This window comes from Macrotis lagotis, chromosome 1 (genome assembly GCF_037893015.1).
Source record: "Macrotis lagotis isolate mMagLag1 chromosome 1, bilby.v1.9.chrom.fasta, whole genome shotgun sequence".
Taxonomy (NCBI): Eukaryota; Metazoa; Chordata; class Mammalia; order Peramelemorphia; family Peramelidae; genus Macrotis; species Macrotis lagotis.
In genome coordinates this window covers 847,125,007-847,138,635 of record NC_133658.1, presented here as the reverse complement: position 1 = coordinate 847,138,635, position 13,629 = coordinate 847,125,007, and the positions used below count along the sequence as shown (strand labels likewise).

Below are 13,629 nucleotides of genomic sequence, written 5' to 3'. Positions count from 1 at the left end.
ATACTTATTTGTGTGACCCAAGGCAAATTGCTTAACCCTGCTTGCCTCATCTGCAAGATTAGTTGGAGAGGGAAATGACAAACTACTACATTAACTTTACCAAGAAAACCCCAAATGATGTCACAAAGAGTTGGACATGATGGAAATACCTGAATAACAATAGTAATAACAAATTTCACATTGGGATACCTAATTATTTGGAAGTTTTTCAATACACCAAGTCAAAATCTACCTCTTGGCAACTTCCAGATATTGTTTCAGGTTTGATTCCCTTTTTCTTTTGACAGCCATTCAGATAATTGAAAATAGTTGACTGTGGTCGATGGTCAGCTGGCTAGAGCATAGTTTTAACCAATTTCAAATGATATAAGGGATATCAAATAATATGCAAATCTTAAAGCACTATAAAAGTGCCAATTACTATAATTTTTAACCTACAGTCACAAGACTTCATATCTGAGCTTCATTTTGTGGGTCTTCTATTCCCCCCCCCGTTGGGTTCAAGTAATATTTATGGATCAGGATAGGACTATGTTAATAAATCTTTAATAACCAGGCTCTCTAGAAAAAAATGTATGTATACACACATTTAAATTTGATCTGCATTATTAATACTTTCCTAATATAGATAATAAATATATGTAAAATAATATAAAAATACAAAAATGTAAGACAAAATAATATAAATATAGTTAAGCAATAAACCAAGTCCTGATTTGTAGCAATTGTTGATTTCTGAAGCATAAATAAACTGGAAATTTAAAAATTGTTCAACCAATTTTCCAACCAATTTAGAACTTTGTTCTAGCACCCCTTGATATAACCTTCCATCACACAAAATATTGGACTCAAAACTCAACACAGTATACTAGGTATGGTCTAACTAAGGCAAAGTATAGTGGGATTATCTCCATCCTTGCTTTCAACATTGTGCCCATTTTAATAATTCTCTTCTCTCTTTTTTTTGGTTGACATATCTTGCTACTGATTTTTAGCTTAAATTCCACTAAATCCTTAAATCTTTTTCAGATAACTTGCTACCTAATCATACTTTCCCCATCTTATACCTGTGAAATTGATTTTTTGAATCTATGTGAAACTTTACATTTATCTCAATTAAATTTCTTTTCTTTTCTTTTTTTTTAGATTTGCCCTAAAGTTCTAACCTTAGACTTTTGGTGGGTCTGATCCTGTTAGGTGCCCCTCTCAGTTTCATGACTTCTGTCTTCAAATTTAATAAGTTTATCATTTTTATCTTTAGCCAAGCAATTTATAAAAACCAACAGAAATGGGGCCAAGTGCAGAGGCTAGAGCACTCCACTAGAAACATCTTTCTGGATAGACATGACCATTTAATGGATTAAGTTATTCCATCCATTCCAAATCTCCTTTAGCTCACATTCACCATCTCATCCACCAGGATATAATGAGAGATTTGCCACATACTTCTCTTCAAATGATATTCTGTTAAAGCCAGAGGGATTCTGGGGGACCAACCCCTAATTAGTTGACTGTTCCATGGGAAACTTTTACTACTTATTCCCTCAAAGACCTATTGGATACAGGACTGGATAGTTACTCTATGTCTCTTTTACCTCTCAGGTAGAGACCATCTCAGACTCTGACACAGAGACAAGAAGTCGAAGAGAATTCCATTCCATTGGGGTACAAGTGGAGGAGGATAAGAGGTAAGTTTATGTGAGAGTCTCCTTCTATTTCCTCATTCTTCATCTTCTATCCCTGGGAGAGATGTCAGATGGGGGCAAAGATTGTTGACTCCTAATTGCAGAGACAGACTGAGCTCCCTCTGACACATGAGTCAGTTTTTCTTTTCTTCCTCTCTTGTTAAAAAAGGATATTAGGCTCTGTATATACAGTCAGTGTGGGGTCAGAGTGATGTCCAAGGACATCAGTGGGCTTGTTATTTAATAAATCAATAGAATTTATTTTTATTTATTCTAAATTTAGTAACCATCAATAAAACCAAATAATTATATATGGTACCACAAACCCCATTATTTATTTATAGTTCCAATCTACATGTTTTTATTAATGTCTTTTATATGTCCAATTGTGTGGGGAGACAAAGAAAATTCAGATATGGTAACAGTCCATATTTCACAGTCTACTAGCAGGAAAGAAGCTGAAACCTGGATGGGTGCTAGAGTACAGCTAAGTGATAAACTGTCATTCTAATCCCAAGTGCTATTCAGTTTCTGAGAAGGGAGAGATAAATGTAAACTAGAATAGTCAAAGAAGGTTTCCAGGAGGAAGTGACTTTCAAACTGGACAAGGGGAGTGGGTGAAACAGAATGAATTCAAATGTTATCCCTATATTGCAGATCAGGAAATTGAGATTCTTAGGGTAGAGTAAGGAAGTGACCTATCCAATATCACATATCTAGGTAAAAATCCGAAATTTCAAACTAGGTCTCCTGGTTCTCAGCCTAGAGTTCTTTCTACTTTACCATGTTGCCATGGAAGGACAGTGACATCTTAAGGGAACAGTATGGAGGTTGTTTAGCCTGGTTTTTGTTGAAGAGGGTAGAACTGCAAAGGGGGGGAATAGTTTGTGACCCTAAGGCCCCTATACTATAAGGAATGGGGTATTGCTTTGAATGGAGGAAGGACCTAGTCAGACATGTACCTTAGTAAGATTATTTGGGCAACTGCATGAAGGATGGAATGGAGAAGGAGGAAGACTGGATCAGGGAGACCAATTAAGAACTGTCTGCTACCTAGTCCGTGCAAGAAACCCTATACTGGAAATGGTAGCTGTGTGAGTGGAGAGGTGGGGGTGGATAAGATGAAAGGGAGAGTTTTTTTTTAGAAGAAAAATCTTGGCAACAGATTGGGCACATAGGGTGAGGGAGAGGGAGGGGTCAGTGATGATCTGGAGGTGACTGAGAGGAAGGCAGTGCCACAAGATCAGCTACTGTCCCACTCACAGGCTGATTTATATGTTCTCCCATGGTCCAAGACCCTCCCGTTCCCTCTGGGCTCCCAACCCTGACCTCCCTTACCTACAGCTCCACTTCCATTTCAGGATCAAGGGCATGATTCCCCTCATTCCTTCTTGACTTTGAGGTGTGGGGGAGAGTTAGGATGCCACGAGGCAGAGATTGGAGACTGATGCCAGCAGCACATCTCTCCTTAGGTTCTATGGCCTCCATCCAGGGCTGGTCGCCATGGCGACAGGCTCCCAGGCAGCTGCAAGGGAGGAAGGGAGGAAAGGAGAGAGGGAGGGAACAACTGGGTGGGGAGCAGAAGGGAGCCCCAGAGTTTGATTTTCAAACCATTCTTTTCTACAAAGCAATCCAGATGGGGCTAAGGAGTCAGACACCCCCTTCTGTCCCTGCCTGAGCCCTGTTCCCCATTTGCCTCAGTCCTTGGCTTTGTGCCTAGCTCATAAGATCCTAGAATTTATAACTGAAAAGGCCCTAACCTAAAGTTCTCATTAAACAGATTAGGAAACTGAGACCCAGGAAAGTTGTAACTAGCAGAAATAGGATTCAAATTCAAATTTGAGCCCCACCCCCCGGGGGGGAGTCACTTGTTAGGAAAAGTAACTGAATTCAACATGATAAATATTTAGTGTGAACCCAACTCAGTATTAGGTCTATGGGGGAAATGTGAGCTGCAGAATAAACTGGAACTGGTCTTAAGGAATATCTATGTGCCCTCCCCTTCCCCACCATAGAGAAGAAAATTGAGACCCAGAGAGTTTTAGTGACATGCTCATGCTTATGGTGGGTGGTAATAGAGCACAGAATAGAACCCAGGTCTCTAGCCTCTCAACCTGGGGAACTTTCCATTGTGTTATAAGAATAGAACTTGAGTTGGGAAAGATTCATGAATTACAATGGAAAGAGACCTAGATTGGGAGATGGAAGATCTGGGTTTGAATTCTCACTCTGTTATTTACAACTTATATGACTTAGGGCAAGTCACTGAAACTCTTTGGGCTTCAGTATCTTTATTTTTAACATAACAGGACTAGTTAGACCTTTTTTCAGTCAGAGTCCATCAGACTTTTTCCCATGGGAGGTGCATATTTCTTTCCAATCTTCTCCATTTTGGCTGGAGAAAGGCCTGGGAAAAGAGAGAGGTGTCTCCAGAATGGATGGGAGTGGGATTAGGTTATAGAAGGGCAAAAGAGCAAGGCCTGAAGGAGATGGCAGGACCTGGAAGACACTGGTATTAGAAGGGGTAGGGGCTTAGGGGGTGCAAAGGAGGGATATGGGAAGAGGGCATGCCTAGGTAAACATGAGAGGATGAAAAGATAAGATTGAGAGGCAGCTGTGGGAAGAAAGGAGGTCAGGGATTGGGGGACAAACTAGATGGTCAATGAGGGGGACAGGGGAGATTTGCAGGGCCTTTGGAGGGGACTGAGAGATGACTGATATATATCTCTTTGGTCAGGCGAGCCCGGTTCAAGCGTTCCAATAGCGTGACTGCTGGAGTACAGGCAGACCTGGAGCTAGAAGGCCTGGCTGGTTTGGCGACTGTGGCCACAGAGGACAAGGCTCTGCAGTTTGGCCGCTCCTTCCAGCGGCATGCTTCTGAACCCCAGCCAGGGCCTAGAGGTCCTGCCTACTCTGTCTTCCGCACTGTCCACACACAGGGCCAGTGGGCTTACCGTGAGGGCTACCCATTGTCCTATGAGCCACCTGCCCCAGATGGGCCACCTGGCTCTGGCCCAGCCCCTGCCCCGACTCCGGCCCCGACTCATGGTCGCCGAGACTCGTGGATGGAGCGTGGCTCCCGTAGCCTCCCTGACTCTGGCCGTGCCTCCCCCTGCCCTAGGGATGGAGAGTGGTTCATCAAGATGTTACAAGCAGAGGTGGAAAAGATGGAGCACTGGTGCCAGCAGATGGAGCGGGAGGCAGAAGACTATGATCTGCCTGAGGAGAGTAAGTGGCTGAGGGGATATCTCAGGAAGTAGGCTCCCTGTCATGGAGTGGGGGAATCCCCCTTACATTTCACTAGATGGGATGGTGGACAGGATTCGGAATTGGAGTCAGGAAGGCCTGGGTTCAAATAAATGTGGGACATGAACAAATCACTTAACTCCTATCTGCCTCAGTTTCCTCATTTGTAAAATAGGAATAATAATAGCATCTATCTTCCAGAGTTTCTGTGAAAGTCAAATGAGATAATATTTGTAAACCGTTATATGAATGCTATTATTATTTAAATGAAATTATAGTGAACTTTCAGTTAATCTTTGAATAAGGACATAAGACTGTATGGATTAGCTACAATTCCATTGCCTGTGTTTGGGAGATATCACTATCTGACCAGAGAGTTTTCCTTCCTATATCTGGCTCAAAATAACAGTCCATTGGCTTGGGCTTGGGAGACAAAGAAAAAAGCCACAGCTTTTGGTAACCTCTTGTTCTGAGGTGGGATGTAAAGCATAGTCCAGCCCAACTGAGGGCTTCAACTTTTGAGAAAAATCACATCTAGGACCTGACCCAGAGGGACTGTGCCTTCTGTTCACAAATTCCTTTATACTATAGTCCTTTCAATTCAACAAACTCTGCTGAATTCCACAAACATTTATCAAGCAGAGAAGCAGTGCTTGGCACAGGGGATGACAACAATGAGGAAGCAAATCATATCCTTTGCCCTTGAGAAGTTTACCATTTGGTGAGCTAAGCCTTACAAGATGTTTAAACCTGATTTGAAGAAAGGAGGATCCTGTGATTTCTGACTATTCCAGTTCCATTGTCTCAGACATAGTTCCACTCAAGAGGATGTAAGAAGGGCTTGGGAGGTGTCATCCCTTATGCAGCTCTCCTTGTCTTTGCAATACACTCATCATTGTCAAACCTTTTCATGTTCTGTGTCTAAAAACCCCAAGGCAGTTCATAGTACTGTTTGACACTCATGACTTCTTTAGATCCCTATATCATACAAAGGACAAGAGATTTACTGGAAGTCCTGGAGTCACATTGTTCTGCCACAGGGTTATTACCTGGCTCTTTCTTTGTCTTTTCCCTTATTGTGAAAATAATTACCTCTGAAATTGTCTGATTGATAACATTGACTCAGAGGTTTTGATTTTCCCTGCTTTATTTGTTGCATTGGCAATAATGGCATGAGAGAGGATGATGCAGTCTGGTCATGCCTGCTGCCTTCCTACCCTCATGACTCAACTAATCTGTAATCTGGTTTCTTTCCTGTGGCAAGAGAGGCACCAAGCCCCTGACCTTGTTTATCCCTTAGTTCCTGCTATACTTAACTTCTGATGACATTCCCCCCTTTGCCATATTCCCTCTGGGTGTCCTGGTTTAAAGGTTCTTCTCTTCTCTGCCTACTTTTTCTTTCTAGATACCACATAGTTAGTCTAAATCAAATGTGCACTTATTAAGGGCTTATTTAAAAAAAGAGAACATAAATTCAGAAATGTAGGGTAATCAAAAATACATTTAAAAGACTTTACCTATGACTCAGTAGCTCCCATTTTATTCAGTATAGTTTTTCTGCCATAATGTCCTGCTGAATTTTCCAAGAGCTGAAGCTTAGGACCATGTGTTTCTTTCATTATGGATTCAAATGAAAATATCTTTTTCTTTCCACAGGATATTCCTAGTGATTTGACATGCCTAGAGCTTAGCATTTACTTAACATATAGTAGGCACTTAATAGAAGTTTATTGATAAGCCAGGTAGCCTAGTCATATATTTGTGTAAATTCCCTAGATATCTTGACTATCAGGCTGATTAGAGATATTTCACACAAAGATTTTTCCTTGTTGACAGCTTATCTTCTTTTCCTAGATGCATTGATTTTGCTTATAAATAACCTTTAACATTTGATGCAATCAAAATTGCCTCTACTAGGTTATGAATCCTTGTCCTAACCCAGATCTAAAAACCTCTTCCAATTCTCTTCTAATTTTTTTATAATGTTCTTTTGTATATTTGGAGATCATTGTAGTATGTGTGTAAAAAAGTCTGTCTGAACGTAATTTATGCTAAACTCTTTTCCAGCTCTCCCTTTAATTCTTTTTTATTGCTATTTTATTTTATTTTTCCAATTACATGTTATGAAAGTTTTTCAACATTCATTCACATGCATATTTATGTTACATAATTTTCTTCCAGCCTCCCTTTAGCAGCAAAATGTCTAGTGAACATTATAACATGTACATTTGTGTTTAATATGTTTACATATTAGTCATTTTTATGTGAGAATTAGGACTAAGGGTAAAGAAAAAAAAACCATGGAATAGGAAGGAAAAACATAAGGGAAAATTTAAAAAAGTGAACATAGTGTGGGGCAGCTAGGTGGTGCAGTGAATAGAGCACCAGCCCTGGAGTCAGGAGTACCTGAGTTCAAATCCGGCCTCAGACACTTAATAATTACCTAGCTGTGTGACCTTGGGCAAGCCACTTAACCCCATTTGCCTTAAAAAAAAAGTGAACATAGTGTTCATTCATATTCTATAGTTTTTTTTGTTTTGTGTTTTTTTTCTTTGTCTGATTGTCATAATCCTAACATTGCACCAACTAGCAGTAGAGCACCAACCCAGCTCTGGAAGGATCTTCAAATCTGTCCTCAGACAATTGACACTAGCTGTGTGACCTTAGGCAAGTCACATCCACATCCAAGGCCATCTCCAGTTGTCCTGATTCATATCTGACCCCTGGACTCAGATGGCTCATGGGGAGAAAGTGAGACTGGTGACTCAGCACAGCACCCCTTTACTCAAATCCAGTAAACTTGCTTGTCATGGCATTAAATCCTTGATGTCATAGTCTTCTTCAAGAATAAAGGACAAGGGACAGGTAGGTGGTGCAGTGGATAGAGCACTGGCCCTGGATTTAGGAGTACCTGAGTTCAAATCCGACTTCAGACACTTAATAATTCAAGCCACTTAATTCCATTTGTCTTGCCAAAAAAAAAAAAAAAAAGAATAAAGGACAAACATCGTCATCATCATTCTCAATCTTTGCATAACTTTTAGTCAATCAGGAAGCCTTCTGGTTAACGGTGTGCTTTGAGAGTCACTTCCCAATTGTTCCAGCAAAATCACTTGCTAATTGATTACTATCTCTTTCTTTGAGAAAAAAAGAAGGTAGAAAGGAGATCTTGTTCAAAATCTTATTAGTGTTTTCATTACTGAGAAGGGGTAAATAAGCTCAACACCTACTTGAATTGTAAAGAAATGCCTTTCTTTAGAGATTTCTGTTCTTCACATTTCCTTTCCCTATTTTAGGGGAGATACAGGTCATAGGCACATGAAATGATGCACCCACCCTCACAGAATCAGGCTATATATAAAACTGGATATATATAAAATCCACTTTTCTTAAAGCAGGATTTATAGCACTCTCCTTACCTGGTCCTTTGTAGATTCTCAAAAGATCATATGGTTTCAGCCTTCAAGGATCTTACAATCTATTTGTGTGGCAATATTTTAACATATGAAATGATTTTTGAAAAATCATAGCATGTTAAAGCTGGGAGGGTTCTTAGAGACCATTTGCTTCCACCTCCTCATTTTACTGAAGAGAAAACTGAGATCCAGAGAGAGGGAGTCACACATTAAGTTAGTGGCAGGGCTGGGACTAGAATCCTGTGTCCCCTGACTTTCAAACTAGGACATTTCTCCAAAATCTGTTGATGCAGGTACAGAAAATATTCCTTTTCTCTAAGGAAGTGCTACTTTGTCTCTAAGAAATGAGCAGATTGTGACTGAGGACTGAACTATGAGAAACGCTATCATTTAGGGGATGGGAGGAGTCATTCAGTCAAAAAAAGGCAAACATTGTCCCTATCCTCAAGGAACTGACATTCCTATGGGGAAATCAACATATAAATTAGTAGATTAGAAACAATATATACATATATATATATACCTATATATGTATATATATATATATATATATATATATGAAGAGAGAGAGAGAGAGAGAGAGAGATAGAGTAGATGGAAGGTAATCTGAAAAGGACAGTCACTACCATCTGAGGGACCAGTAAAAGCTTTCTGCAGAAAGTAGGACTTGAACTGAATCTTAAAAGAGGCTGAGGAGACCAAGAAGGAAAAAGGGATTCTAGTGAAATCAATATAAAAAGGGGGGAAGAAGAATCAGGAAAGAGCAGTGTCACCAAAGCCAAGGGAAGAAAGTATATTTAGAAGGAATGTTCACCAGTGTGAGAGGTAGCAGAGGTCAAAGAGAATGAAAACTAAGAAATGTCTTTGCTTTTGGTGGTTAAGAGGTCATTAGTGACTTTGGAGAGAAAGTGATAGCTATGGAAACCAGATTTAGGAAGCTGAAGAGGAATTGGCATTGAAGATGTAGAGGCAGCGATTAGATGACACTTTTAAAAGTGATCATAAAAGGAAGAACTAGATAGTAGCAGCTGGGATAAATGAGCTTTCCCCTTTCCCTCTTCTTTAAGATTAGCAGAACATGTGAGTGAATGTAGACCAAGAGAAGGAGCCAATAAAGAGGAAGATAGCTGAGGTGCAAGAGACAGGAGATGAGGAATGGATTAAGGTCTTACAGAAGGCAGCAGGAGATGGGACCACACCTACAGGCAGAGCATCCACTTTAGCAAAGAGAAAACCATCTTCGAGGTGTGATGAGAAAAGAGAAGATAGGTAAAAATGAGAATCAAGATAGATAGTAGAACTCATCCCAATGGCCTTGATCTTCTCAATGTCCTTTAACTTATGAATGGGTGTATGTGGAGAATCAAGGGTTTGTGGTGCACAAAGACTGATAAGATATTAGGAACAAATATCAGATGTAGTTAATTAAGCTTGACCTTTTGGAAATGGTGAAGAACATAGGTGGGAGAGCATGTCTGAGGCTAGGGCTAGAGGTATCTTTTTCAAGAAAAATGGATTTTTTTTTATCCTTCTTAGTCCTAGAAAAGATCCGGAGTGCAGTAGGCAGTGCCCAGCTTCTGATGTCGCAGAAGGTGCAGCAGTTTTTCCGGCTGTGCCAGCAAAGCATGGTAAGTACCTCCTCCTCTAGGACCAGATTTTTGTATTTTTATTAGAGGAGGAATGTACCTTGTCAAAGGAAATGTGTAAGCTCTCTTTGAAGAGTTGGGGTTTGGGGAGGAGTCCACGGTGATAATAAGAGTTTCTGAGAACAGAAATGTAGTTTTTGTCAGAGTCAAGTAATTGGCTAGGTGGCGAAGTGGATAGAGCACCAGCCCTGGAGTCAGGAGTACCTGAGTTCAAATCTGACCTCAGTCACTTAATAATTACCTAGCTGTGTGGCCTTGGGCAAGCCACTTAACCCCATTGCCTTGAAAAAACCTAAAAAAATAAAAGTCAAGTAATTTCTCCTCTGACCACCCTCCAGCTGGCTGACCCAACTTGCAGAATGAGTGCTTGAGTTCACTCTGAATTTTTCTAATTTTCCTGATGGATGGGGTGGAGTTGAAGAAAGCTTCTCTAACCTTGCCCTAAATCTAGGTCTGGGATATCCCTCTCTTCTTTTCTCTTTTGCAGGACCCAGCCTCATTTCCTGTGCCCACCTCCCAGGACCTGGCTGGCTTCTGGGACCTCCTGCAACTTGCCATTGAGGATGTGAGCCTCAAATTTTTGGAGCTGCAGCAGCTTAAGGCCAACAACTGGAAACCCCTGGAGCCTGAGGTGGGTGGTCTCAGACAAACTAAGCTTCATGGGGCACCTGAGATACTATGCCTTGATTCTTCTTTCTTAGATGCCTTGGAGTGGCTACTTACTACCTGCTGAGGTTCTACCACTAGGGAGACTTTTTTCTCTCTCATCTCTTGTAGGACTGAAAACAACCTTACTTCTCCTATCACATATATACATATAAGTATCCCAGGGAGCTTTTATAAAGAGACTTTCCAGACTGATATGGAACCTGGGAAGATAGTGGGGAAGGCATTGATCCAACTTTCCTACCAGTACAGAAATCCTCTTTACTGCCCCCCCTTAGAAGAGTCATCTAGTCAGTCACTTTAGCTAGTTTCCTTTCTCCTGATTGCTTCTCAAAGCAATTAAGAGATTTAGGGCTACAGAAGCATGAGGCCTGAGATCAGTTCTTATCACAGGTGTCTGAACCCTGGTATCCCGACCAGCTAGAGGCTAGCCTGTGAGTTTTTCCAACTCCACACCCTGATATACAGGTGAATAAATCACTGCAGAAGAATCCTGCTTTCTCAGAGATATGAGACAAAATCTTGCTTCCCCTGAACCAGTGCCCAGCTCTGACTGGGAGCAAAACATACCAGTTTCTGTGCAGTACAAGGAAAAGAAATGCCAAAAAGGTGGTTTTGTCATAAGAGCTTTTTTGAAAATTCTGCTCTGATGAAATTTTTTGGTTAAACTCAGGAGCAGCTAGTCAAGTTAATCAGAAAGGTACCTGGCAAAGGCAATTTGTTTACAAGTTCAATATATATATTCCTTGGGGCACAAGGTTCTGTGGCTGTTATTCATTAGCCCAGTTTCTGCCTTTCAGGAGCTGTTCATAATAGCTGTTCAGGACCACTGACAGCTCCAGATTGTCATTTCTGTTTTCAACTATTTCTTCTGGTCATCATTTATCAACAATCATTTATTAATTGCCTATTGAGTACCTAGTCCTGTGCTGTGCTAAGGTTGTAAAGACATAAAGGAAAAGATCACTAATTTCAACGATCTTACTTTGAGCCAGCCTATTCCTTTATTGGATAACAACAAAGGGAAGCTAAGAGGCATAATAAATGAGTGATTTATCTGTCTTGCCTCAGATACCAACTGCATATCTCTGGACAAGTCACCTAAGCTATCTCAGGATCAGTTTATTCACCTGTAAAATGATTAATAATAATAACAATAACATTTTCTACTTTGTAGTGTTATTTTGAGATTCAACTAAGATAATATTTCTTATAAACTTTAAAATATTATGGATTACTATTATATGACTAACTTGGTGCAGTGGATAGAGTCCAGTGCAGGGCCTGGAGTCAGGAACTGACTTATCTTCATGACTGAAATCTGACTTCAGATACTTATGAGCTTTGTGACTCTGGGCAAGTCACTTGACCTTGTTTTTATTAGTTTCCTTGTCTGTAAAATGAGCTGGAGAAGGAAATGGCAAACCACAGCAGTATCTCTACCAAGAAAATTCCAAATGTGGTCATGAAGAGTTTGGAACAATTGAAAATGACTAAACAACATCAACAATTATTACTTTCATTGTAAGGGAATTCCTTCTAATCTTGAATTGAAATTGTCTATAAGTGACATGCATAGATTTAAAGCTAAAGAGGATCTTAGAGATCTAGTCATAATCCTCCTCCTTTTTTATTCTATTTAAAATTTTTTTGTAAGGCATTGGGGTTAAGTGACTTGCCCAAAGTCACACAGCTAAGTAGGTATTAAGTTTGTGAGGTCAGACTTAAACTCAGGTCCTCCTTAGTCCAGGATTAGTGGATCTACTTTGCCACCTAACTGCCTCCTGCCTTGATTTTAGTTTTTGCAAGGCAATGAGGTTAAGTGGCTTGCCCAAGGCCACACGGCTAGGTAATTATTAAGTGTCTGAGGCCGGATTTGAACTCGGGTACTCCTGACTCCAGGGCCGATCCACTGTGCCACCTAGCCGCCCCGCCTTCATTTTATAGATAAGGAAATTGTGGTCTGAAAAGAAGAAATCAATTACCCAAGTATTACCTGATTAGTAAGTGACAAAGATGGAATTTGAACGAGAGAAAGTTCCCTTCCTCCTATTTCTCAACTTTGGACCCCAAAAGGACAAATCTGATTACTTTCTATGACAGCCTGCAGTTATTTGAGGATAATGAACATTCATTCAATAACTATTTCCCCAACTATATATGTGTATCAAATATCCATATCCCCAACTATATATATATATATGTATCAAATTGATATATATATCAAATACTGGACTAGGTTTTGAGGAGATAGAAAAGACAACTCTGTGGAGCTCATGGAGCTCAATGGAAAGGTTGTGAACAGGGTGGCTAGGTGGCATAGTGGATAAAGCACCGGCCTTGGAGTCAGGAGTACCTGGGTTCAAATCCAGTCTCAGACACTTAATAATTACCTAGCCGTGTGGCCTTGGGCAAGCCACTTAACCCCATTTGCCTTGCAAAAAAAAAAACCCTAAAAAAAAAAAGAAAGGTTGTGATCACCAATTCAAAAGGGTATATCCACTTGGATTCATGTGACAGTAATAGATAACCCTTTTCAGTTAAGAAAATTTCTAATCACCATCACTCTTTGAGGTGGGTTGTTCTGGTGTTGTACTACCCTACCACTATTTTATATATGAGGAAAACAAAATTCATATAAGTGACATGTTCACTGTCACATTGCTAGGACCTGAAACCAGTTTTTAGTTTGTTTTTGTTTTGACTCCTTGACCAGTGTTCTTTGCTTAGAATGCCCCTGGTCTTGGGAGAGGGAAGAGATTCCTCTAAAAGTGAAGTGGGATAGGTGGTCTCACCATCTGAGGCTTGCTTCATTCTTGAGATGTTATAGTTTTGAATAGATCTTAGTTGCTATGTCATTATCGTTCCAATTTTCATCATTTTGTTTACTGTTAACATATTGTCTGTGCTGGGGTCTGCCTTACTTTTTTGGTCTATCTCTGCAATGTTCATATATCTTAAATCCTACCA

General features: G+C 40.3%; 1 protein-coding gene across 1 annotated transcript in view; it reads left to right on the top strand.

Annotated features, from left to right (window-relative positions):
* Positions 1–13,629, top strand: part of DLGAP3 (DLG associated protein 3) — a 43,675-nt gene that overhangs the window by 29,029 nt on the left and 1,017 nt on the right. The window contains exons 6-9 of the mRNA XM_074190992.1: positions 1,603–1,688; positions 4,423–4,913; positions 9,884–9,975; positions 10,481–10,624. Of these exons, the coding sequence (XP_074047093.1) occupies positions 1,603–1,688; positions 4,423–4,913; positions 9,884–9,975; positions 10,481–10,624 (813 nt within the window). The remainder of the gene's footprint in view (positions 1–1,602; positions 1,689–4,422; positions 4,914–9,883; positions 9,976–10,480; positions 10,625–13,629) is intronic.